Source organism: Aristolochia californica, unplaced genomic scaffold, assembly GCF_029961685.1.
Source record: "Aristolochia californica isolate CCGP_79_NKW_82.1479 unplaced genomic scaffold, dmAriCali1.0.hap1 SCAF_7, whole genome shotgun sequence".
NCBI classification, from domain to species: domain Eukaryota; kingdom Viridiplantae; phylum Streptophyta; class Magnoliopsida; order Piperales; family Aristolochiaceae; genus Aristolochia; species Aristolochia californica.
Genome location: NW_027182268.1, coordinates 39,772,550 through 39,796,363, shown reverse-complemented (window position 1 = coordinate 39,796,363; position 23,814 = coordinate 39,772,550). Strand labels below are relative to the sequence as shown.

Genomic DNA, 23,814 nt, shown 5'->3' with positions numbered 1-23,814 from the left:
AGTGGGGCCCGCTGCCAGACAGGTAATATATTTGTTACGTGGAATCCAGTGGTTAGTGGTGGTGCCTATGTCAGATTCAGCTCGGATAATTTAAAGCTCAAAGCCATTTATTATTTGACACGTCACGAAACTCGTTAAAATCCTTGTCATTTTGATTCCGACTCCTCTGTGTTACACTTACATCGGACGCTAAATTAATGCACCATTACCAGATTTAGAAAAGTTGAAAAACGCTTCCACCGTGAAATTTTATGGTATAGAATCGGGCCCAAAGTTAAAGGAAAATTACCGAGGCGCCACTCGTCCGATGGCGGCCTTGGCTGGTATTTAACCGAGTTTAACCGCCGCTACGGCCGGAATCGAGCTCAACCTATATTTAAAATTAAAAAATATATATATATTATGATGACCTTTAGGGAGTGAACAAGAGGTCGTAAGAGGGAAATACGGAAATGGTGGCGATTTTGTGAACAACTGAGAAGAGCTTAGTGGCGATAATCATAGGCAGGATGATAACGTACGAGATCGGTCTGGCGGGAAGGGAAAGGAGCCCCAAATCTAGGTCGTTTTCTCTGCCTCCGATTTGTACTCTCAATGCTGACGTTTATGGCAGCGCAGGGGAAAAACTCGAATTATTGGTTTTCTCGATGAGGACAAAAGAAAAACGTGTGGAAGACGGAAGGCTTTCTTATATGTCCTCATTGATCGCCGGAGCTTCGAGGATTGGAAGAGGAGAAACGAGGGAAGGAATCCAGTAGATCTTTTTGCTCATCTTTCGTTTCTGTCAGTCCGCTTTCTTGTTTAGACTTTATAGGAGTTTTTCGTTTTTGTTTGGTGGATTTCAAGTTAAATTGAAGCGTCTCTGCTTCCTTGTTTTCTTAAGTATTTCTTGGCTAGGATTGCCCGTTCTGTAATTTCAAAGAAGTTCCTTCATTTGGTACGGAGGACCGGTCAGCAGAGTAAAAGAGTCGCGTGGATCGCTTCTCTTCGGCAAAATCCACTCTCGAAGCTGACCTGTTCTGAGGTTTTAGCTCGTCATTCATCGGGACCTGAAGCATAGGTCATCTGTTGTTTTGAAGGAGTTTGCAATAGGTTATCGCTGTACAAGAGAGAAACTCGTTAATCTTCTCTCCAATTTGAGGATTCTTAGCTTTCGAAGCTCTTCCTAAGGAACGTATCGCTTTTACGGTTTCAGGTTTATATTTCATTTTTGTCTGGATTGTGGAGGAAGGCCGTTTTCCGGCGGTTTTTAGAGTTTGTAAGATCTGTATATTTTGTACATATACATTGGTTTCGATTTTATTCGAATATGACGATTGAAAATCTGGCGCCGCTTAAGGAGAAGAAGCAGCGTAAACACAAGCCGATTGTGGATGAGAAAGCTCCACTGTTGCCGAAGCACGAGGGCATCGCTCATGATGGGTTCAATGGAGCTTCGTTCCCGGGAGCTGTCTTCAACTTATCCACTACCATTGTAGGAGCCGGAATTATGGCTCTGCCGGCAACGATGAAAGTTTTAGGGCTTGCACCTGGAATTGCCATGATTGTGTTTATGGCGTTTCTCACGGAGGCGTCAATTGAGATGCTTCTCAAGTTTAGCAAGGCTGGAAAGTCGTCTTCATACGGAGCCTTGATGGCGGACGCCTTCGGAAAGACAGGGAGGATCCTACTGCAAGTTTGTGTCGTTATCAACAACGTAGGGGTACTTGTTGTCTATATGATTATCATCGGTAAAGCTCTATTTCTAACGATTTTTTGTTTTATTTGCGTCTGACCTACTGAATTTTGATTTTAGTTGGAGTTTCTATATGACTTGTCTGAACTTTGAAAGATTGATTAGCGTTTGTTTTATATTCTTTTGACGCTATTGAATACGATGACATGAGAAAGATCCATCTGCTTTCACACCACTTCATCTACTTATCTCGCATTGAATTGATGGAGCAACTGTTGTTGATTATAGTCAAGTTAATTATGACATTTGAACGATGCAATCTCAATCTGCCGTATTTATTTTTCTCTGGAAACTAATCTACTGTTATTTCCCCTTAATCTCATTATGTACTTACAAGTTACAGTGATCTAAATCTTATTTGTGGTGCTTTTAAAGCAAAATCAATGAGTGGTATACTTTAAAGTGCTCCTCCATAGAAAACCTTTGAACTTTTCATTTCTTTTTTGTAGCTCATATAAGAGTTGCATCTGTGTTTCTCATGTTATCCCTTTTAGACTGGTCTGGTGATTCTTGGCTTTGTGTTATTCTTTCTGTGAATAAATTCCAGCAAACCTAATGTGTTTCTCTGTTCATGTGCTTAGGTGATGTGCTTTCTGGAACATCTTCAATTGGGCTGCATCACTCAGGTATCTTGGAAGGATGGTTTGGGGTTCACTGGTGGAATGGGCGCTTCTTTGTTCTGCTTATCACGACTCTTGCTGTGTTTGCTCCATTGGCATGTTTCAAACGTGTTGGTAAGTTTAGCTTATTTGTTGGTGACAGTAGTTATGTTATGCCCTTCTCTTCTCAAAGGCAATCAATTTGTTTAGTGCTGTCAGCTTCTTCTTTCAAGTATCACATATAGGCTCTTAAAGTTGGTCTGGCTAAATAACTTGTTGACCAGAAAAATATGGAAGGTTTTTCCATCTTTTCGTCATAGCTTTTCTTCATGTTCGGCTTTGTGAACAGAGTGCATTGATAATATTGGACTTAGTTAGGCATAATTGGATACACTAAAGAAAAAAATAGGGTTAAACTCATGTGCTAGGACCTCAGTAAGAGATCATAAGTTTGTTCCCTTCAAGACTTGCATGTGACCTCTTTTCTTGATATTGAGAAGTTTGTGTTGTTGTTTTTGTTCTGCAGATTCATTGAGATACACTTCAGCCTTATCAGTTGCACTAGCTTTGGTATTTGTTGTTATTACTGCTGGAATCACCATTGTCAAACTGATAAATGGCAGCATTGAAATGCCTCGCTTGCTGCCCATTGTTACTGATATATCATCCATCTGGAAACTCTTCACCGTGGTGCCTGTTTTGGTCACTGCATACATTTGCCATTACAATGGTATGTTACTGGAAAATCATTGTTTAGGAGGGAAAGTAATTCCTTTATGAAAATTTACTGGTTATGATGAACTGAAAAAGGAAAAAAAAAAAAAAAGGATTTCCTTCTTTTGAATTGGGTGAATATGATTGATATATTTGTTACCTATGGTGAGTACCAATTTATCCTGAATAATTTGATGAAGATTGATTGTGCAGTTCACACCATAGACAATGAGCTTGAGGACTCCTCCCAAATACGAAATATCGTCCAAGCAACCCTTCTCTTGTGTTCAACTGTGTACATAGCCACAAGCTTCTTTGGTTTTCTCCTTTTTGGCGAATCTACACTTGACGATGTACTTGCCAATTTTGATACTGATCTGGGCATTCCATATAGCTCTGTGCTTAATGATGCTGTTCGCATTAGTTATGCTGTTCATCTCATGCTTGTCTTCCCCATTATTTTCTTTGCACTCCGGCTCAACTTGGATGGCCTTCTATTTCCATCGGCTAGGTCTTTGACCACAGACAATAAAAGGTTTGCATTGATCAGCTTTGGGCTCATCGCTGCTGTCTTTTTGGGTGCAAATTTTATCCCAAGCATTTGGGATGCATTTCAGTTCACGGGAGCAACTGCTGCAGTTTGCATTGGATTCATCTTTCCGGCTGCGGTAACTCTCAGGTTAGTGTAAATGAGAAACATAATGAAAAATGCAAACGACAAACTGCTTCTTCTATTGATGTATAATCTAGTCATCTGTACTGCTTAGAAACAAGTTTATCCAGATGGAAACTTTTTAATCTTTAGTCTATTTTACTTTTTCTAATTTATAGTTTTGTTACCTGTGTCTCAATTGTATGCAGGGATACACATGGCATAGCTACTAAGAAGGACAAAATTTTATCGGTCTTTATGATTGCTCTGGCTGTATTCTCAAACGCGGTGGCAATCTACAGCGATGCCAACTCTCTATTTAAGAAGAGTTCTCCTCTTGCATGAGCTCAGAAGGATCTTCTTGTCATAGGATGTCTGAGGGCCTGTATACAGGGCAGCCATGGGCAGACATTTTCAAGTTTCATCTAGAAAATCCAAAGTTTTCTAGGATATCATGGTTTGAGCAAATAAGAAACTGCGTTTTTAAGTGTTCAATATATAGTGGTGGATTAGTTTCATATATTAGAGGGTGTTTGTATGTGTAGAATTGAAGCAGAATTTGTTTGTGTGAACATGTACTGTCATGTATACAATGGGGGATATTGTTGCCTCTGTATTGGTTCTAAGATGTGCTAATTGACTGTTCGGTTGCATATCCTCCGATTGATGTAAGAATACAGGAGTAGATTGCCATCCAGATTGATTTCTTTTGTCTTTGTCACGAACGATAATGAAAAAGAGAACCTAGCAACGCTAGGGTATGAGTTGTGACTTGTGAGCGTATAAAGCAACAACAGATCATTCGCTTTCATTGCAAATAGGGAAAAAGAAAAAGAAAAAAAACTGAAGCAATTCCAATGAAAAAAAAGGTCCCTTCAGCCTATGACATGAGTCAAACCAAGTACCGGAGAAAGTACCTAGGAAGGCCCAGCCACCTCTCCGGACACTCAAAAGGGCGTCGCTGTTGTTGATTTTAGAGTCTAAATAGACCACCCTGATCTGGCCTACCAATTATGTCGATTATCTAACCGGATGTCACATGGACCTCATCCTCGACGTTTGACGTCTTACCGCCATCATCCGATTCGTTTGAAAGAAAATAGGACCCCTTCGAGCATTCAATGGCGGAAAGGGTTAGTTGCTTCAGAGCCAGCTGATGCTCCTCCAATTGAACATAATGTTGCTCCTTAGTCTTCGATTGAGAACATCTCCATTCAAAAGCTTGCTTCTGAATTAAAGTTTGGAACGGAGAGATTGGTGACTACTAAGGCTCCACCCATGAAGGCTCTGTATCATCAACGTGAGCTAACTCAAGCAACCATTACGAGCAGATATCACAGTGGACGTGGAGCACGACAGAGCTGATGCTGTAGGAATGAGGGAAGCTAACAGTAAAATTTTATACCCCAGCAGGTGACGTTTCTATATGTTTCCCTTCAATGAAAGATTCTTTTCGTGGTATATATTGAAATCCCCAAGCTTTTGAGCCTCTCCGCACCTTAAACCCTTGGTTCCAACAAGGACCAGGCAGACTACTGTAAGTTCACTGTCATGGTCTCTAAAACCTGATCTCTCACTGTGGGGCAGTTACCTGTGAATTGATCAAGTTAAATCAGCATAATAATGAAAAAATTTCATCACCAGAAAATCTCCACCAGGAGCAAACACCATTTCTCAACATTCTTTCAAACAACTCTTATAGTTTCTATGGCTTTTCCAAATTGGGTATATCCCTGAGACAAGAGCAGTCCATGAGACTTCATCCTTAATCTTCATCTCACTGAACAACTGAGCGAATATTCAATTTCCTCATGGACCATGCATTGCCTCCACCACCCACTTCAGCTTCTCCACTGCTTCTCAGTGCCTCAGAGCTTTTGCAAATAAATAATTGCGGTAGTTATCTCAAACGAGCACAATCTATGACTTCATTACTCTCATCCTTCAGTCATATGCTACATCAATCAGATCCCTTGTTTCAAAATTTCTTTTTCTTCCACGATCCGTCTATTAAGAAAATAACAAAAACAAAAAAACATCGTTTAGTTTTTTATGAATTTTTAATTGTGGACTTCATTAACAGTGGTCGATGGAAAGAGGTTGAGACGGCTCTCTCACTACCGAATTTTTTTTATTTACACCTGTCCTTTATGACTTTCTGTTGGTCAAATATGTTGAGGGAAGAACAGAAACCTGAGGAGAATCCAAGCCATTTCAAATCACAAAGTTCTTCCTAGGGGAGAAAGACAGCATAAACCAGGATTCCACTTTGAACAACCATTTGAGTTTCCTTCAACATTCATCCACAGCTTTCAAGATTCATTTTACAGCAATGCCTTTTGTATTTAAGAGGACGAATATTCTGCATATACAAGAAATTTCTCTTTATGTTGTAAACATCAATGTAGATCTATAATATACCTGCACCATGGGGCCACAAGAGAGCATCCATCGTCTTTAACAGTTTCCAATGACTGGAAGTATTTAACCAGCCCTGCAATTTTCACCATAAGAATTCTTCAACGGATTGTCTGTACTTGTATGCTTAGAACAACAGGAAACCAAAATCTGAAAGTGGGTGATCACAGAGAACATTATCAAAGCTCAACTTTCATATGACCTGGTGGAAGTGACCCTGCAAAATGATGAAGGAAACTTTCTCTTGTAAAATAAATTCATCTGGATACTGGATATCAATAAGGTAAGCTGAATTCAAAGATCCACAGGTTTCTTTTCCATTTTTTCCCCACTTTGAATGGTGCTGAAATCAAACTCTTACCGTTTAACTCCTGATGATTGAAAGGCAAATTTCCACCAAAGCTCATGTGAAGAACATTATGGAGCTCGTCATCCCACATATTAGGCATCTGTATAATTACAGAAGATAGTTAGAGCATGAAAGTGAGTATAAATCGTCAGCAAAGCCACTTAACACAAACACACAAAGGGACTAATGAGCTAGCAGAGAGAGAACCACCTGAGCTGTATGTTCCCTATATCCATTTGCAGCAGCCATCTGAGAATTTATATTTCTTCTAAGTGCATCTGGAGGGTTTCCAATGGGAACTCCAGCAGATAACAAACCCTGTTGGGATGGATGGAGCTGAGGATGGGGCATGCCGATATCCAGCGGGAAACCAATAGCAGAAGAAGTGCTTCTTGATTGAAGAATCTACAACATGTATATGTACCAACTGAGAAACAAATTTCATGTATATTGCTACAGAGTATCAACTAACGTGGGCATACATTTTCACTAGACACAATTCATGACATCTTTCTGTGATTCCAAAAAAAAGAACAAAAATTACTCACATCTTTTGAAAGAAGTCCTTCAATATTGAAATCAGTACGTGGATGGACAGCAGCAAGTTTCATGGATAAAAACTGCAAGCAGATGCAAAATCAAATTAATCAAATCTGAATTTCTAGCTTCATGTTTTACAATGGAAATTGAACATGAAGAGAATAGCAGTCCTTTGCAATGAAATTGCCAATGGTATGGCTTCCAGACACAAATTATCTTCCATCCAACAACGGACCCCTTCACTAATCTGGAAAGAAACACACAGAGAAGGATAACATGATTTGATTCATCTCAATCATACCTCAACCTGTCTTTGCAATGACTGTACATAGTTGATGATCTCATCAAGCATCACTGCCTTCCCTGTAACCTGTTAACCAAATATTCAACAAATTAAATCCAACAAGACTGAAGTTCATAAATCAAGGGAGACATCCTATATCAATTACTCCAGGTAACCTTGCTGCAACCAGGTACAAGGTCCTGAAGAAACTTCATCCGCTCACTTATCTTTTCTCTTCTTACCTGTGATGAAGGTCAACCAATGTCAGGTCAGTAAGTTTATCCTCCAGAATCCTTGAGAAGAAATTCAGATTGGTAGTAAATGAGAAATAATCGACAAATGAAAACCCACTCTTTCTGCTAGACTGTGGCTGTTTGTGGCTTGTCCCCTTCGAGCTCTAACATGAATGTAATCTTCTTTTGGTGCATCTGAAACTTGTGAGCGGTCTTTGCCATGTTTGCTACCCAGCTTAGGTGTTTTAGAACTAGGATTCTGTTCACCCTTATCTTTGCTATCGATGTTCTCCTTGGTGGCTTCAGCAAAGGATCGCAGATCCCCTTTAAATTGCTCCAATTCAGCATCCTACAGCAACGACCATGTTTTTTATTGACATTTGTAGAAAGTGATGTGCAATTGACGGTCAAAAGAACAGCAAAAAGCGTACCTGACCACTTCTTTTCCTCTTCTTCACACCAATTTCCTTATTCAATGGTTCCCTTGTAGGGTTTTCCAGATTAGAAGGCTCTTCCTGATTTCCCCCGCTAAACTCAGCTTCATCAGACTCATTGTTTGACATCCCAACTCCATGTTTTCCATCATCAGAAGGCCCTTGCAAGCTTCCACTTTCTCTCTCATTCTTCATTGGACTCCCTTCAGTGACCCCACCACGATCAGTGGGTATGGAAGCATCTTTAGGAACTTCATTCATGTGCAATTCATTCTTCTCGGTTTGATCCCCATCAACAGTTTTTATACAGCTGGAATGCAAAGCTTCAGGGGGCTGAATCTCACCACTCTTGGGATAAGAACCAAGTGATTCAGAAACAGTAAAAGGGTTCACCATGTCACTAAAATTTCCTCCACTAAAACATGAGAACCGAGCGGCCCGTTCAATGAAACCAGAATCAGTTGAGATCTGAGACAAACTCTGAGGGAGAAATCCAGCTCCAGGTTGCAATAAAACACCTTTTGACATTGAATTTGCAGGATTCCAACCAACTTCTGAGGGTTTGTCCATGCCTGACCTTGAAGAGGCAGGACAAAATCTCTTAGTAGCAACTTTGTTGGAAGTGCTGGTACTAGCTTGAATACTATTGTCAGTGAAGAATAAGTTTTGGCCACTCGGGTCCCAAATACCAGGGCAAAATGAGTCTACCAAGGAAAGAGAGGAACAAGAGGAAGAGACTGGTACAGAACTTTCGGAGGGAAAGGGGGTGATGAAATTGGTACCAGCAAATCGCCAGTCTGATGGAATATTGGACAAAGGAAAATTTAAATGTTCACCACTTCTCTTATCCATTTCAAATTTATCTTTGTCACCCAAATCCATCTATCTTCGACGATAAGGACAACCCAAAACGTTTCAAAAGAAGGGTGAAAGAAACCTCGCACCTGCTCTTCAGCAACTTTCAGCAAATATCAATTAACCTGTTACAACCCCCCACAGCCGCAACTTGTTTGAACGAATAACCAAAACTCCAGACCAAGCTCCTTAACGGTGGACAGCAGCAACATTTAGTGAAAGCAGACGAACGCCACTCTCTTCAGCAGGAAAAATAATCATATCTAGACTCAACAAGTCCAGTATTTTTAGACTAGAGATGCTCTACACATGTACCTAAAAGAAATCCAAGGCGAATAGAGAGTTAGAGCTAAAAAGCTTAAAACGGCTCAATCGATACTCAAACCCAAATGAAGTCTGCCTCGGGAAACGACTTGATACAAGCCAAACCAATAAAATTGAGATTAAAAGGTCTATAATTTAGATAAACTAAAACAAATCTCCAAAAAACAAAAAAAAAAACTTCGAATGGAAGAGGAAGTTGATGGGGGCCAAAAACTCCTAGACGAGGAAGATACTCGCCTAGCTTCCAAGTAAAGCAACTGAGAGTCTGAGAAAAATATGGCACAAATCTTTCAAAAGCCAAATCTGACTACTTCCATAATTGACAAACACCATTGCAATTGGCTACGCGCGCTCAAGCTCATCTCAGACGGAAATAAATGATGGCCGATCATGAAAAAACGGAAGGCCTGTAGACCCAAATTACACTACAAGGCCTGGAGAAAGAGCAACTACTTTAAATGTCGCTTAAACACAATAGCAATCAACGACACATTGATTTCAGAAATCAGGCTTTATTACAAAGCCCACTAAATGTGAGTCTTCTTCGGTCAGAGACAGGCCCTGAAACTAAAAAACCTACACAGAGAGTTTCTCTGGCCCTGGAAGTAAAACTTGTCACAGAGAGGAAAAAGAACAACCATAAACAGAAAATGAGAGATACCCCGTTCAGATACTCTGCTGCTTTTAGCACCCTGACTCCATTGAAGCTCTGCAGAAACTTCTCCGAATTGGGTTTGTTCAAACTGTCCTTTTTCGTCAGAAGCCGCTTTATACCGGCACTTTCATGCTCAGCGAGAGGGGGCGAGCTGCGAAGGGGAAAAAAGAGGATGAGTAATGGCAAAGGGTCTGCATTTATACCCACGCCTACATCAGGAAGAGTGCAATTGAATGATTAACCACCGGCACTGCTGCTGTAAAAAAAATAAACATTACAGAAATCCCCACCAAGCTTTCTCCTCCATCCTTCAATTTTTCCAGTTTTTTATTGCCATTGTTTACATTTTAACTCTGGTGTCTTTATAGTTTTTGGTTAATGCAGCCAAGCTTGAGCTAGCACCTGACATTGCCAACCCTTCCATGATCCTATTTTAATCCGTCACAAGTCTTTTTCCTAAGCCTTGACATGGTTTGATATCTTAAAATCATAGGGTTTGCTTTGGTCAAGAATCTATGACCTTATAACCCTGCAATTTCTTATTACTCTGCTCCAAGAGAGAGAGCGAGAGAGAGAGAGTACCGAAAGAATAATAATTTTAATTCCCGGTATCTTCTCGTCTCATTCTCTCGTATGGTGAGAAATTCAAAACTTGAGAACTTCGATTCTTTTTAGAGCTTCGGAACCCACGATTTTTTTACCAACCAGTATTTTTTCCTGTGATTATTTTATTTAATAATAAATAATAATTAAATTTCTAATTAATCTATTAAAAAAATTTAAAATAAAAATTATAAATTATAATTATAAATATCAAGAGTGACCGAGATCATAGTTCTCCTATCGCGATATGAGCTTACAAGGGATTTCCCGTTCTTCTCTTCCACCTCTGTTTATCTCGCGGTTCTCGCCGATTAGTAATTTCTCGTAGCCTGTGGTCCAGGTTTTACGTTTACCTGATGGCGAGCTACAGTCATTCGCTGTCGAAGATGCCGCTTGTGCGGTCGTCCATCTCAATCCATGTTGTTTCCATTTGTGGGGCCAACGAATAGATCGAACGAGCATAATTGCTCAATTAAGGTAACATCTAGAAATGGGCCCACATGAGGGACCGTCCGTCCCGCTCGAATCGCTGATCCAATTTCTCGTGATTATATTCTCGTTCTCCTTTTATTTCTCATGGTCATTATTAGTGGGCGTTGGGACTTGCTCTCCGCTAAGCCCCAAGCTTTAGAAAAATGGAATCTCTCTTACCATTTGCTTTATTAAAATGAAATCTCTCACCTGGTTAAGAGGAAAAAATGATTTGTGTTGATTGGGTGGGGTTTACTTGGAAGCTTCAGAGCTCCCCTTTCTCTCTCCTCCTCCCTTTCATTTCTTTAATTTTTCCTTGAGCGATCTCTCCTTCTCCAGTGAGAGGCTGGCCTGTGTTTGGAGAAGTCAGAACTCGATGTAGGGTCCAGAGATGGGAAAAGTTGAGGGGGGCTTTTTGTGTTGGATGGATCGGTGGTCTAGATTTAAGAAAAATAAAGAAAAGTGTCTGTTTGCTTGAGCTTGGTTGGCATTGGCTCTGCTTTTGGGAAAGCTAAAACTAAGCAACCAAATCAATCTTAAAGCAGAGATGAGAACTGGGGATTCGAGATTTCAACAGCCTTGTTGCAATTCTTTAACCAAGATCAAGGACTTTGCATCATTGACAAACCTCATCTCTCTCTCTCTCCGACCTACTCTGTTACTGCATCCGTCGTTGAATAACGGCAGTTGGGTCTGGTCAATTAAGAGAGTGGTAGGTAGGTACTGGATTCTACCCACTGTTTGTTCTACTGATTCTTTATTTAGAACGGCAAAACCAGCTGTGATTTCTGCGGAGATTTTTCCCCACACTCATTGCATACGTGATGTTTGATTAAATTTCTTTTTTGAAGGAAACAAGAGAAACAGAAGATCCATCTCCTTTACAATGGGACAGTTTCATCGAAATCACTGTTAAGTTGGTTCGCTTTATTCAATTCCCATGTGGGCCGAGATATAAATCGATGGCAACAATCTACTGAATCCAATTTTTCCAACTGCACGGTCTCGAGGGCCAACCGGACGTAGTCCTGTTCTTTTCAAACTGCTCGCCATACAAATGCAACCAAGAGTGAAAGGGAAAGAGCAACCAAGTATGCAACACAAATCAGTCTAGGTTCCAAGGATGCCCATTTCGTCCAAGGAGCAACAAAACTGTTTTGGATACGTAAGATTGCCATCAGATTGTGAAGCCATTCTTTTTATATCTACAGCAAACAAGGTAATTCCAAAAGGGTAATGGCCTAACAGGTACGTCCTATTAACTGTTAAATAGGTTATGTAGGAATGGCAACTAGCAGGAACTAGATCAACTTTTGGCAATCCAAACTCCATCCCACCACCCAACCTATTTAAATCAGTCAACCTATCCAGCTCAGTCAAGTAATTACTTTGTCCCATTGTTCCTTAAATCTTAACCCTGCTCTGTCTCTGGCTCATTCTTGTGTAAGCCTACCCTCACTTGCCCTTTGCAGTTTTTTTTTTTTTTAAATTACAGGTTGTTAATATAGAAAACATGTCTACAATTTTAAAATTGTTTTGACTAGCACAAATTTTTTGGGTAGATCTTACCTGCACTCCTGTGATGAAAAGGAGAATTTATCTTGTACAAAGCAGGTCAAGTCAGGTTAAGTTCCAGGCAGACACCTCTATTGTTGTAGATGAAAATAAACCATCTAATTAATGAATCAGTTATAAATTGTAAGATCAATGTGGTTGGTCCTTGCTGTTTTAAGTACAGTATATGAAGAATACTATTCATTATATAATTTAGAAGTAATGACTGAAATCTGCCTCCAAGGATTGATTGTTTCTACCATTGATGAACAGTTACTTATCTGCCATTGAGTTATACTCTCCAATAACAACAGAATACTGAACATACCTTATTCTCTGAAAGCATTCTTTGTGTAAACAGAGGGTTTTATACCTGAGCCCTTGTGCACTCTGTTAGTATATATATCATGGATAGGCAGATGCATATAGTGGCCATGTTGATGAGGCTTGTGATGTCCTCGATGAATGTTTGGATGAGGGTAACTGTCAGGCATGGGTTTACGAGAAGGGCAGGTTAATGATCCCTGTGTGGGTTTTTAGCAGAAGTTCAAGGAAACATCAGCCCTCAAAACATGATGAGATGAGGCCGAATCATTGCTCCCATTCTTTAGCAACATCTTTTTGAGTCACTTTCCAGCAAATCTAATTTCTGAACTGCTTTTATGACAAAAGCTCGCTTCCTGCTTGCTTTGTTGAAAATGTGGAGGATCTATCTTCACCTTTTTCTTTCCTTACACTGCTGCTGCTGCTGCTGTCTCCCTCATATAAATATTACTGACGAAGGTGCAATGGATTATTTCAAAATCCAGTTTCTTCCTGTTGAGAGAGATAAGACTCACATCTTTGCCCCCACCAAAATCAATGCTCTTTTGAACTTTGAATATTGGCAAGGCCTGGTATTCATACAGTTGGACCCAAGTGCAATTGGGAGGGCCCTGATTTTGTCAATCTACACTGAAAGAGCTGAAAGTGAAAGGCAAATGTGTTCTTAATTTCATGCCATCTGATAGGGAAATATACCTGAACTTGGGGATCTCTTGTCATTTCGTTTAGGTTTCATACCTAATTGTACCATTTTTCGACTGTGCAGAGCGGCTGACATGCGGAGTTGCTCGATGCCTCTGCGACTCTTTCACGGTGGACGCTTCTCGGCCATTAATACTTGTCCCCAGATGGTTGGTTTGAGAGTTCCCATTAAGAACGCAAGGGGTTTGCTGTCAAAGATTTTTTTTTTTTTTTTCCATAAGGAAGTGACTGTTTTTCTAACTTTGCAGTTGTGCGCAGCAATGTCCTTTGATGGCTGGTTGGTGTTTTTGATTAATGTGATGGTAAAGGCTGAATCCATTGTTACTCTTACTGGCATGGTTTTTTTCAGAGGTAAAGAAACTCGGTTAAAGTCAGACATTCATCCCAAGTTAAGAAATGACAAGCTCAACCAGTCATAATCCAGTGGTGGTAGATCGAGAAGTGGAACTTTGTCAGATAATCAACCTTGGATTCGGTGAGATCTTTTTCTGCAATCAAATTATCAGTCTTGGGCATCTCAAGATCAATTCTGGATTCACAGATTTACAGACTCCGATGTATGGAAGTGTTTCACAGATTTACAAGACAATAACGACACCGGAGAGTGAAAAACAATAACCAGAAGAGCTGTGGTAAACTACCTTTACCGAAACCATAGGCGTTCATCGTTGTTTTGACAAAAGCTTTTCTGTACTTTCTCCATGAAAACCCAGAATCCGTCCGAAAATTGCGTGAAAGAGGCATTAAAGAAGACAAGATCCTTTGAACTTCCCCAAGTTTACACATCCCAACTTGCTTCCAAATACAGATTTAGGTTGAGAGTAGGTTTGGCAGTTTCTAAGCTACAAGACCAAACCCACAGTTCGGTACCATGATTGAACTGCACCCTCCCTATTCTACCATTAATATAACGAAAGTACTTGGAACATTGAATGCAACTACTAGAATGTCCAAAATAAAGGTCATATATGTGAAAGCTAACTTATTTAAGATATGTGCCAGAAAATGGGTCTACCATATTGACCATGTACAAAATCGTTTGGTCCATGAAATGGTGCTATCCTTGTTATAAGAATCAAAAGAATTACAAAATTCTAAGTGATTTATGGTCCAACTGTTAAATTTGGTCCTTTGATTCGATCTTCATGAGACGATCGCTTTGTTGCCACTTTGATCGCAAAGTTATAAATAATTTTCTTTTTCAAAGTTCTTAAAAAAAATCGGAGATAGTTCAACCACCCCACCTTGAGACATTGTTATATGGTAGAACCTATTTTTCATGTAATGAGGATGTGATCCCTTACCTTACCCTTGGCCACCCTCTTTCATATGAAGATGTGCATATGATGTCATGTGTAGCTTATGTTTCACTCTCCTTACTTAGGTTGAACATTCCTATGATATCTTGTGTCGCCTTTTATGTCACCTGTTTGCTTATATAGCACTAGGAAGGGTCTCTTTTTTATTTGCCCTTTTAGTCTTGCACAATTCACTTCATCTTGATATTGGATCGACTCATGATTTTAGTGATTGGTTTTTATTTTTGATTGAAACCTTCAATCAATTGGCAATTAAGTCATTCCGATCTTAACCATAGATCAATGCTGATGATCTAGACCATTAAGGGAGATCCATATAGGTCCACATTGGACTCATGGGCTTGAATATCAACCAGCCTGTCTAAGGAAACGGGCTTCTGTTTTGTTGGATTAAATGGGCCGGTGGCCTTTCTAGTGAAACAATTTAAAACTTTTGAGTTCTGAAGTGGCACCGGAAGCGTGGATAAGAACTCCCGCGAAGAAATTCGCTCTATTCCCGCCAAATCGAAAACTCTCCAGAACCCTAATGTATAAGAAACTCACGGGAGACGATGCCTCCTTGGCTGGAGAGTGTAGTAGGATAGATTTCACCGAAACGGAAGCTGAAGTTCACTATGAAGGGCAGATCTGTGAAGCTGAAAGAAGCTCACCGGAACGACGGTGTCGCTTCTTTTTGCTCCATTGTATACGACCTGCAAGGTCATCATTTAGTTACTTCTTCTTCTTCGCTTGCGGAGGTTTCAATTCACAATCTCCTGGAACCGTCAGAGCCTTCGAACGTCCTTCGCCATCACAAGGACGGCGTTACTGCTTTGGCGCTTAACTCTAATTCGACATGCCTTGCTTCCGGTTCGGTCGATCATTCAGTGAAGTTGTACAAATTTCCAGGTACGAATGAAGTAAATTTTGTTCTATATAGTGAAATGAAGTGAAGTCCGTCGTGATAAATGCGTCGTTAATTTTGGTTAAACATGATTGTGTCTGTATGTTTGAATGGTGATTAGTCCTCCTAGCAAGCTACTGTTGTAGCTTTGCACTTCATGTGTTTTGGGTGGATCTTTTCTTCTTTGCCTCGAACACTCTATAGAGCTGGTTTAGGTTCTTATCGTTTTTTGTGTTTTTTTCTGTAACTTTGGTCAGGTGGAGAGTTTCAGAGCAACGTAACCAGATTCACTCTGCCAATTCGCTGTCTTGCCTTCAACAAGTCGGGTACTTTGTTGGCTGCTGCTGGTGATGATGAAGGTATTAAACTCATTGCCGCTATTGATGGCTCAATTTCAAGAGTCCTTAAGGGTCATAAAGGACCCATAACTGGAATAGCTTTTGATCCTGCAAATGATTACTTGGTGTCGGTTGATGGGACTGGGACTGTCATATTTTGGGAAGTCTCCTCGGGAAACCCTATTCATACCCTTAAATCTGTAGCCCCAAACTTTGGTGTGGATACTTCTATTACAAATGTATTGAGTTGGAGCCCTGATGGTGAAACTGTAGCCGTGCCCGGCTTGAAAAATGATGTTGTCATGTATGATAGAGACACAGCTGAGAAGTTGTTTTCACTTAGAGGTGATCATGAGCAACCTATATGCTTTTTGTGTTGGTCTCCGAATGGAAAATACATGGCCACCTCTGGTTTAGATAGACAAGTGCTGATCTGGGACATTGATCAGAGGCAGGATATTCATAGACAAAAATTTGTGGACAGGATAAGTTGCTTGGCTTGGAATCCAACCGGTAATGCTTTGGCTGTTATTGATGTCATGGGTAACTTTGGTGTGTGGGAGTCTCCTGTTCCTGCACGAATGAGGTTGCCCACTGACGGGGTTCCGTGTCTAGAAGCAAATGTATGCAATGGGCTTCTATTGTTTGATGACGATAACGAGGAACATAGTGATTCTGGAAGTTTTGGACGGGAAAGCCTTTCTGAATCCTTCCATTTAAAGAGGAAGAGGTTGCGTAAACAAGCTTTATTTGATGAGGCTTTGGATGGGTATAGTGATGATGAAGTGGATTCATCTCATAATATTGATTTGTATAAGAAATCTTTAAGTAAGCATAGAGAGAGCTCAAAAAGCAAGAGAGAGAATCAAGATTTGCCAAAGCTAACAAAACCAAAGTTGCAGGATGCTTTTCAGCCAGGATCTACGCCTCCACAGGCTGGGAAGCGGCACTTTCTTTGTTACAATATGCTTGGAAGCATAACCTCAATTCAAAATGATGGATATTGTCATATAGAGGTAAGAGAACTTCTCTATGTAACCAATTGTTTATTTGTTGAAATTTGGTTGGGTTAAGGTTCCTGTCATGTTGCAATTTTGATTCAAAAAAATTTATGGTTTTTGCATGATTGACTTGATATGCTGGGCTCTTTTTGATCCTAAAGCTGATCCAAACAAAAAATTTGCAATTTTCCAATAGAAGCCACCAGTATTTTATTGTTGATCTAGAAGAAAGATAGGAAACGTTTTTCCACTTTTTTTCTGATATCTGATGTGGACTATTTACTGTTCTGCAAGAGTCATCATTTTTTGGTATTTTGAGAAGCTAGCAGTTTCCATTCCTTTTGTTTTGTCCCCATTCTTACGTCTTTTTATGTGGATCAGATTGATTTTCATGATACTGGGAGAGGACCTAGAGTTTCTTCAATGACAGATCATTTTGGATTTACTATGGCTTCACTTAATGAGAATGGAAGTGTCTTTGCCAATCCACGAAAGGGTGAGAAGTCTATGAGTACCCTCATGTATAGACCATTCACTAGCTGGGCTAACAATAGTGAGGTTGGTCTGTTTCAGTTTCATTTAACACAAATTAATGTGCATGCTTGATTTTGTTGTTGTTTTGATTATGTGAACAAGTTACCTGAACTTGAAAAGCTCACATAAATGTAGTGGTCCATGCGGTTTGAAGAAGAAGAAGTGAAGGTTGTGGCCCTTGGTGATGGTTGGGTAGCTGCAGTTACTGATCTTAATTTTCTTCGCATCTTTTCAGTGGCTGGGTTGCAGGTTTGTCACCTATTTTATGCTGTTCAGAGTTGTTGAAAACGAAGTGTGTTGTTTTGGTTGTCTATATGCATCCTCCTGATAGTTGATTGTATTTTTTTTCTGATAGTTTTAATCAAACTTCTAGTGTTGTTCTGCTTTTCCTTTATTTTTCAAAAGATGATTTGCTTTCCACAGGCCACACTTTGGCTGTTGTGATCTACTATGAATCATAGGATTTCTGTTCTAGGTTTTGCATAATGTATAATTTGGAGTAGAGGGAATGGCATCTTCAAACCTATGCAAGTACTGTAACCTGTGAATGGGTCCCTTTTATGGGAAGTGGCAGCTTTGTTGTAATTGTGACATCTTTTCTTGCATATGGTCTATAATGAACTTTAATTTCGTGTCAAAAACTTTGGATTTTGAACATTTTTCTTTTGAGATGTGTATTTCTTGAAGCTTGCGTGTATAACTGTTACCATAGAGGATTAGATTCAATGGTAACATCTGCTTGATTATTTATATGTTCTCTTCTCCAGTAAAATGTGTACTTTTTATTAGCTCTTGCATTTTGTTTAAATTACCATGTACAGCTCTTTACGTATCCCTATTACACTTTCTGTGTGCAAACTATTTGAAAGTGGTTTCAGACATTCTTCCATTTGACTAATGTGCTTTTATTCATCTTTGTTAGTTTTCTAATCATGCCACAAAATTTTGCTGTTGTGTAGGTTCACTTTATTTTGTTGTATTCCTATTGGTAATTGTAAAGTGCTTATTATTTTCAATGAATCAGGGGAGAGTGCACTACTGGTGGTGTCCATGTTTTGAATTTTTTAATTTATATAATTGATGCTTTTATGTATTTGTGTATTCTCTTTGAAGTTGTGTTTAAGGATATATGAAGTAGGGTGTTCACTAATATGAATCGCTGCTGTGTATGTCTCTTTACTTAACTGTATGGACTGGATGGCCCTTTGCAATAGAAAATTCTGTTGTGAAGAAACACGAGAAAAGGTTATTGAAGTGCTAATGTCTATCTGAACAGAAGATGATCAGTTTGTGAGATCTTGTAAAGTGTTTCAGTCACACAAGCTTCTTCTGTTAAAAGCTCACTACTTTGACCATGCCAGTTCTTTTTTTCTGTTTTTTTTTAATGGTGCTTTCCATAATTTTTTTTTTTTGATTAAGTATTATCCATTATGATGTATCCAGCACTCTTTTTATCAATTGGCATCATCATTTTTTGTCTTAAAATAGTTTATCTGCTATTTCAACTATACATTAAAAAAAAGGGCAAGTCCCCAAGCAGAACTTTGCCATGTACTGCCTATCTCATGAGTGAAATCCCAGCGAATTGGCCCATATTCTCTTATAGAGAGACTTGTTTTGTTATCTAATTGTAAATTGTTGTATTATTTAACACATAAAATATATACATCTTTAACAGATTACACTTAAAGATAGCTAAATATTAAAGAAATAATCTTCAGTTAACGCAATATATTTTTTAATTAATTTAGGTGTAATTAAATATTTTGTATGGTTGCAGGTGAGGTTTTCTATAACCCCATCATACCCTGTATTTGAACCAGGTTTTTTTCTTGAGCCTGTTCTCACCTTAAGGGTGAGAACCAAATCACAGTCCTGTAAATGGGTGTGCTGTTGTCCCTACTTCATTTTTCTACACTAAAGATACTGGTGGATTTGTGGTCATTCTGTTTTGAACTAAAAAATGTTGTAGACTAGAAAGTTTATCATGAATTATGCTTAATAAACTCACAGACAGGTGCTCATCTTGGGGCTTGTTTAACTTGTGTCTGTTTAACATTCCTTTAAATGAACGTCTCAGTTTGTGTTAGTAGATACTTGTGAAAAAGCTCTTTATGGAACCTTTCAGTAGATTTTGTTTGCTATTTTATGACTTCTTGTCCCAGACATTACCTTGTTTTATCAAAACAAAGCAAAATGATTATCTGGCATAATAATAAGTTCAGATGGTCTTCAAAGTTCTCTGATTGCTTTGACTTTCCAAGGTGAATTTATGAACTTGTTGTATATGCTTCTTTTTCATGTGGGTCACCGTAGCTTGTCTTTTATCTGCTTCAAAGGCTGTGCTAAGCTTAACGGATCACCCATTTATTGTGAAACATGAGGTCAAGCTTGAGATTTATTTAAGAGGCTCAGATGTAAACAATGTTCAATGGTGTGCCTTAAGTTGGCACCTTTCCTTTTTCTGCCATTGAGAATCGTGTTTGTACAGTATATCTATGATCCCTTTTTTTTATTTTAAATAGTTTCTCCTAATGATAATATGGTGATCTTTTGGTTCCTTCAGATTCTGTTTACTTGAACAAAGCAAAATGATGAAACATGCTCTCTGAAAATTTGCTGAGGAAGCATTTATGAGTCTTCAAAGTTCTCTGATTGCTTTGTTCTATTTCAGAATACTGCCCTTTTGTTGGGGATTCTTGTTTGAGGTTCTAGTTCTTGTCTAATTTAGATGAAACATAATCAATGTTAAATATAGTCAAACTGATTATTGGTTCTAATTTTGCTTAACAATAATCACAATTTTTTTTCTTTGGGTTTTTAAGTTCAGTTTTTTCCTTTTTGGTATGCAGGTGGTTTTCCTTTTCTTGTGATATGATGCTTCTGGTTTCCTTGTTGCCTTTAGATTTCTGGTAGCTCTCAGCAAAGCAAAATGAGGAGATAGATTATCCCTGAAGTTTCAGTGAGGGGACTTGTACAAGTCTTCAAAGTTCTCTGATTGCTTTGTTTATTTTGGAAACCGCCTTCATGTTGTAAATGTTTATCTGGTTGTTTAGTTTTTGTTTTATTGGAATGAAGAAAACACATATGCAAAAGAATGGTCTGCCCTGGCCATTTTGTAATTTTTTACAACTTTAATAAAATTTGCATTTCTGACTTTATTTGTCTTTTTTTTACCATTCATTTTTTTAAAAATGATTTCCCATTCATTTTTATTAATGGATTTGATGTATTAGCTTGATTGTCGTCTATTATGTTCACAAATCTTTAGCAAATTATCACTGTTTTATGCTGTGTTGACTTGTTCATACACCTTCAAAAAAAAGTTGTGTTGACTTGTTGGTCCATGAATGAATTGCATCTCAACCCGAGTCATTCGAGAGAATCAGGATTTGCTTCTATTAAAAAATTATTTGGAGTAGACTATTGATTGTCTGAAACAACAAATGATGAGCAGCATATCTTTGTCTGTCTTGTTAATTCTTGTTTGTGCAACAATCACTGAAATTTTGTTTTACCTTCAGTATATGTCTCTAGATCAAGTAATGATAGTTGATATCATTTAAGAAAAAAAGTAATGATAGCTGATGAAGTAAATATTCTGTTAAGTCTTGAGATCTATTTCTTCAATATTATGAATTTATTTCATGCTAGTTTATCTGAAACATGATTATGAAGTTTGAATTGAACGAAAACATTTGTGTCCATATACAGTTTCTGGAAACATTTGGAGTAAAATACTAGTTTCGGATTTCATCCTGGGGAGTGATCTTGGCGGTATTTCCTTCTCATGTTACCCCTTCTCACCAAACAGAACATTGAAATTTCATTAGGTTCCAATCAGTGGGCCTTGGTTTTATTCCCTTTGTTTTCCTCGTTTTTTTGGTCCATTGTGTATCCATCTTGCAACTGAAGCAAACTTTTGAGATGATGTTCTCTGGATTTCATGTGCAAACATTGTAATGGTCTTCATCCTGCTCAGTTTAATGCTTCCACTGTTTTATTAGCTTTACAGCTGATTTATCTGTTCTCATCTTCAGGTTTATCATTAATGTTGGTCATTAATGAACTGAAACACTCTGTTTTTGAACATGTCTATCTTGATGTGCTTTGCTTTGTAATCTTGATCCCGATTTATTGCAGAGGCACATAATCTCTCTTGATGGACCTGTGTTGACTGCAGCAGGCTTCAAGGATGAACTGGCAATTGTCACTTTTGCTTCAGATTGTTTCCTTTCAGGAGATGCGGTATCATTTCAATCATTGTGAATAGGAGTTGCATGCTGCTTCCTTTTAGTTATCATGTATTCTCTTCTATTCTTGAGTCATCCTGCTTGCTTTCCAGGTGCTAGAATTCAAAATGTTCAATATTGCTAATGGAACCCAGCCTGTTGGAGGCCGTCTTTCATTGACACCTGGTTCATGTCTATCATGGTTTGGTTTCAGTGAAGAGGGTTACCTAAGTTCATATGATTCCAAGGTGTGCCATTCATCTTTTGTATTAAATGGTATCTTTGCTGCACTACTTTTCAGACTGATACTTGTGTGAAACATGTAGGGGGTGCTGAGGGTGTTCACCAACCTATATGGTGGGAATTGGCTTCCACTGTTTAGGTACTTCAAAATTCCTGGATTTAGATTCACTTTTTGGCCTCTAGTTTTTTCTCTTTTAACCTTTTTGTGCTGTATGCCCAATGCCAGCAAAGAGAGGAAGTCAGAAATGGAGAGCTACTGGGTTGTGGGGTTGAACTCAAGCAAGTTATTTTGTGTTGTGTGCAACAGCCCTGACTTGTATCCACTGGTTGTTACCCTCTCCGGTGATTTAACTGGTCAATTTTTATCTTCTAATAATTTGTATAACAAGTGCAAATGTATTCACAGGTTGTGCCAAAGCCAGTTCTTACACTTATGAATCTTTCATTCCCACTTGCCTCTTCTGATTTGGGGCCAAATGATCTTGAGAATGAATTGATGATGAACAAACTGTATCTCTCACAGGTCAGGCCTGTTCCTGCCAAAAAAATCCCTGCTTACTTGCTTTTCTTTCTAACTAATTGGTTAAATAATTTATCATTCCCAGACTCAGGAAAAAATAGAAGAAACAGTAGCTGCTGGGCTTGACACCACTTCCCTGGATGATGAGGCGTTTAACACAGAGGCAGCTCTTGATAGATGCATCTTGAGGCTTATCGCTAGCTGTTGCAATGGTGAGATTAATGTTTTTAAGATTATTCACTTAGTGAAGGACATTTTACCTCAATATAACAATAGATTCACTAGTTTCATTGGTTTTGTTTCAGGTGATAAGCTTGTGAGGGCAACTGAACTTGCACAATTGTTATCACTTGAAAAGTCTTTGAAGGGTGCAATAAAGCTTGTCACTGCCCTGAAGCTTCCTATTTTAGCTGAGCGATTCAATGGCATGCTAGAGGTAACGCGGTAGCCAAAATCTTACTCATCTTCATGCAGTTAGGCATAGCTTTTAGGGCCCTTTGATTGAATTATTTTTGGAATATGATTAAATCACTTTTCCTGCATTGCCTAATTGAAATGCTTATACTGTATGACCTTTTTTTCTGGTTGCAGGAGAGATTGTTGAATGACTCCAATGGAGTAATCTTCAACACTGCCGAAGCAAAAGGAGCTACATCCTGCACAACGATCAACAGAGCATCTGAACCAGTAACCCCAGTACTAGTACCAAAATTACCTTCTCCTGATTTTCGAAAGCAAGGGAAAGCTGAAGAGAATGTTAACATAAGAAAAGAGGGAGAAAACCCAAAGGCAGCAACAGGAAGTCGAGATGAGGGTCAACCTTCAAACTCACAGCAGCCAACTAATCCATTTTCAGGAACAAAGGACTACATAGATAAGCCTCCAAAAAAGAGTAAGGTAGTGACAGGGGAGATTCGATCCACCAGAAACTATGGGGATAGTAGTGTCAAGGAGAGTCCCGACCAAATTCAAAGGCCTAAGAATCCATTTGTAAAGGTGAACACCAATCCGGAGAAGTCGTCTCTCTTTGATTCTATTAAAAAAATGAAGGTTGACAAAGTGAAAGAAAATGGCGCGAAGAAATGAGAGCCAGATGATGTATAGAAATTTGTACAAGATACCTTTCGCCCTAAGATTTTCCTGTAATCCATAATTTCTTTAATCAAAATTTTATTTGATTAATAAATTGAAGATTTTAAGCTGACTGCAATTCTTCATTAAAAGGGTTTTTATCTTTTTATTTTTATTTTTATTTTTATTTTTATTTTTTATGTCTTGACCAGACTCAACTAATCGAAG

At 38.8% G+C, this 23,814-nt stretch overlaps 3 protein-coding genes, 1 long non-coding RNA gene and 3 other non-coding genes across 9 annotated transcripts; 6 read left to right on the top strand and 1 right to left on the bottom strand.

Moving 5' to 3' along the window:
- The first annotated feature begins 425 nt into the window (after positions 1 to 425).
- LOC137936816 (amino acid transporter AVT6A-like) lies at positions 426 to 4,360 on the top strand. Its single transcript, XM_068781712.1, has 5 exons — positions 426 to 1,730; positions 2,317 to 2,469; positions 2,861 to 3,064; positions 3,262 to 3,727; positions 3,910 to 4,360. The coding sequence occupies exons 1-5, from the start codon at positions 1,310 to 1,312 to the stop codon at positions 4,043 to 4,045; spliced, it is 1,380 nt and encodes a 459-aa protein (XP_068637813.1). The 5' UTR covers positions 426 to 1,309; the 3' UTR covers positions 4,046 to 4,360.
- Positions 4,361 to 6,022: 1,662 nt separating this feature from the next.
- On the bottom strand, positions 6,023 to 10,032 carry LOC137936357 (transcription factor bHLH49-like). Its single transcript, XM_068780964.1, has 9 exons — positions 9,798 to 10,032; positions 7,955 to 9,127; positions 7,642 to 7,872; positions 7,467 to 7,532; positions 7,309 to 7,377; positions 7,016 to 7,087; positions 6,678 to 6,872; positions 6,480 to 6,567; positions 6,023 to 6,335 (listed from the first exon to the last, which is right to left on the bottom strand). Exons 2-9 carry the CDS (start codon positions 8,837 to 8,839, stop codon positions 6,298 to 6,300), a joined length of 1,644 nt encoding a protein of 547 aa, XP_068637065.1. The 5' UTR covers positions 8,840 to 9,127; positions 9,798 to 10,032; the 3' UTR covers positions 6,023 to 6,297.
- Positions 10,033 to 11,196: 1,164 nt separating this feature from the next.
- On the top strand, positions 11,197 to 14,239 carry LOC137937115 (uncharacterized). Of its 3 annotated transcripts, XR_011109608.1 has the most exons (4): positions 11,197 to 11,581; positions 11,717 to 12,084; positions 13,510 to 13,594; positions 13,694 to 14,239. It is a non-coding gene; the product is annotated as an uncharacterized lncRNA (long non-coding RNA). The 3 variants fall into 3 exon arrangements; XR_011109606.1 differs by having other exon boundaries at positions 13,510 to 14,239; XR_011109607.1 differs by having other exon boundaries at positions 11,717 to 12,098; positions 13,510 to 14,239.
- Positions 14,240 to 15,317: 1,078 nt separating this feature from the next.
- Positions 15,318 to 23,755, top strand: LOC137936397 (protein ENHANCER OF LHP1 1-like). The gene is made up of 12 exons (XM_068781037.1): positions 15,318 to 15,652; positions 15,905 to 17,001; positions 17,368 to 17,544; positions 17,656 to 17,769; positions 21,664 to 21,768; positions 21,866 to 22,000; positions 22,079 to 22,134; positions 22,222 to 22,321; positions 22,402 to 22,518; positions 22,601 to 22,727; positions 22,821 to 22,951; positions 23,107 to 23,755. The coding sequence occupies exons 1-12, from the start codon at positions 15,379 to 15,381 to the stop codon at positions 23,599 to 23,601; spliced, it is 2,928 nt and encodes a 975-aa protein (XP_068637138.1). The 5' UTR covers positions 15,318 to 15,378; the 3' UTR covers positions 23,602 to 23,755.
- Positions 19,711 to 19,771, top strand: LOC137937925 (small nucleolar RNA R160). Its single transcript, XR_011109710.1, has one exon. It is a non-coding gene; the product is annotated as a small nucleolar RNA R160 (small nucleolar RNA).
- Positions 20,106 to 20,180, top strand: LOC137937923 (small nucleolar RNA R160). The gene has a single exon (XR_011109708.1). It is a non-coding gene; the product is annotated as a small nucleolar RNA R160 (small nucleolar RNA).
- Positions 20,447 to 20,523, top strand: LOC137937924 (small nucleolar RNA R160). Its single transcript, XR_011109709.1, has one exon. It is a non-coding gene; the product is annotated as a small nucleolar RNA R160 (small nucleolar RNA).
- Positions 23,756 to 23,814: the final 59 nt, after the last annotated feature.

Coding starts and splice junctions, on each gene's coding strand:
- LOC137936816 (XM_068781712.1), top strand. CDS start 1,310: ATGACGATTGAAAATCTGGCGCCGCTTAAGGAGAAGAAGCAGCGTAAA. Junction 1,731..2,316: donor TGTCTATATGATTATCATCG/GTAAAGCTCTAT, acceptor TCATGTGCTTAG/GTGATGTGCTTTCTGGAACA. Junction 3,728..3,909: donor CCGGCTGCGGTAACTCTCAG/GTTAGTGTAAAT, acceptor AATTGTATGCAG/GGATACACATGGCATAGCTA.
- LOC137936357 (XM_068780964.1), bottom strand. CDS start 8,839: ATGGATTTGGGTGACAAAGATAAATTTGAAATGGATAAGAGAAGTGGT. Junction 7,378..7,466: donor TTGTACCTGGTTGCAGCAAG/GTTACCTGGAGT, acceptor TTTGGTTAACAG/GTTACAGGGAAGGCAGTGAT. Junction 6,336..6,479: donor CAATCATCAGGAGTTAAACG/GTAAGAGTTTGA, acceptor ATCATTTTGCAG/GGTCACTTCCACCAGGTCAT.
- LOC137936397 (XM_068781037.1), top strand. CDS start 15,379: ATGAAGGGCAGATCTGTGAAGCTGAAAGAAGCTCACCGGAACGACGGT. Junction 15,653..15,904: donor GAAGTTGTACAAATTTCCAG/GTACGAATGAAG, acceptor AACTTTGGTCAG/GTGGAGAGTTTCAGAGCAAC. Junction 22,001..22,078: donor TAAGTTCATATGATTCCAAG/GTGTGCCATTCA, acceptor TGAAACATGTAG/GGGGTGCTGAGGGTGTTCAC.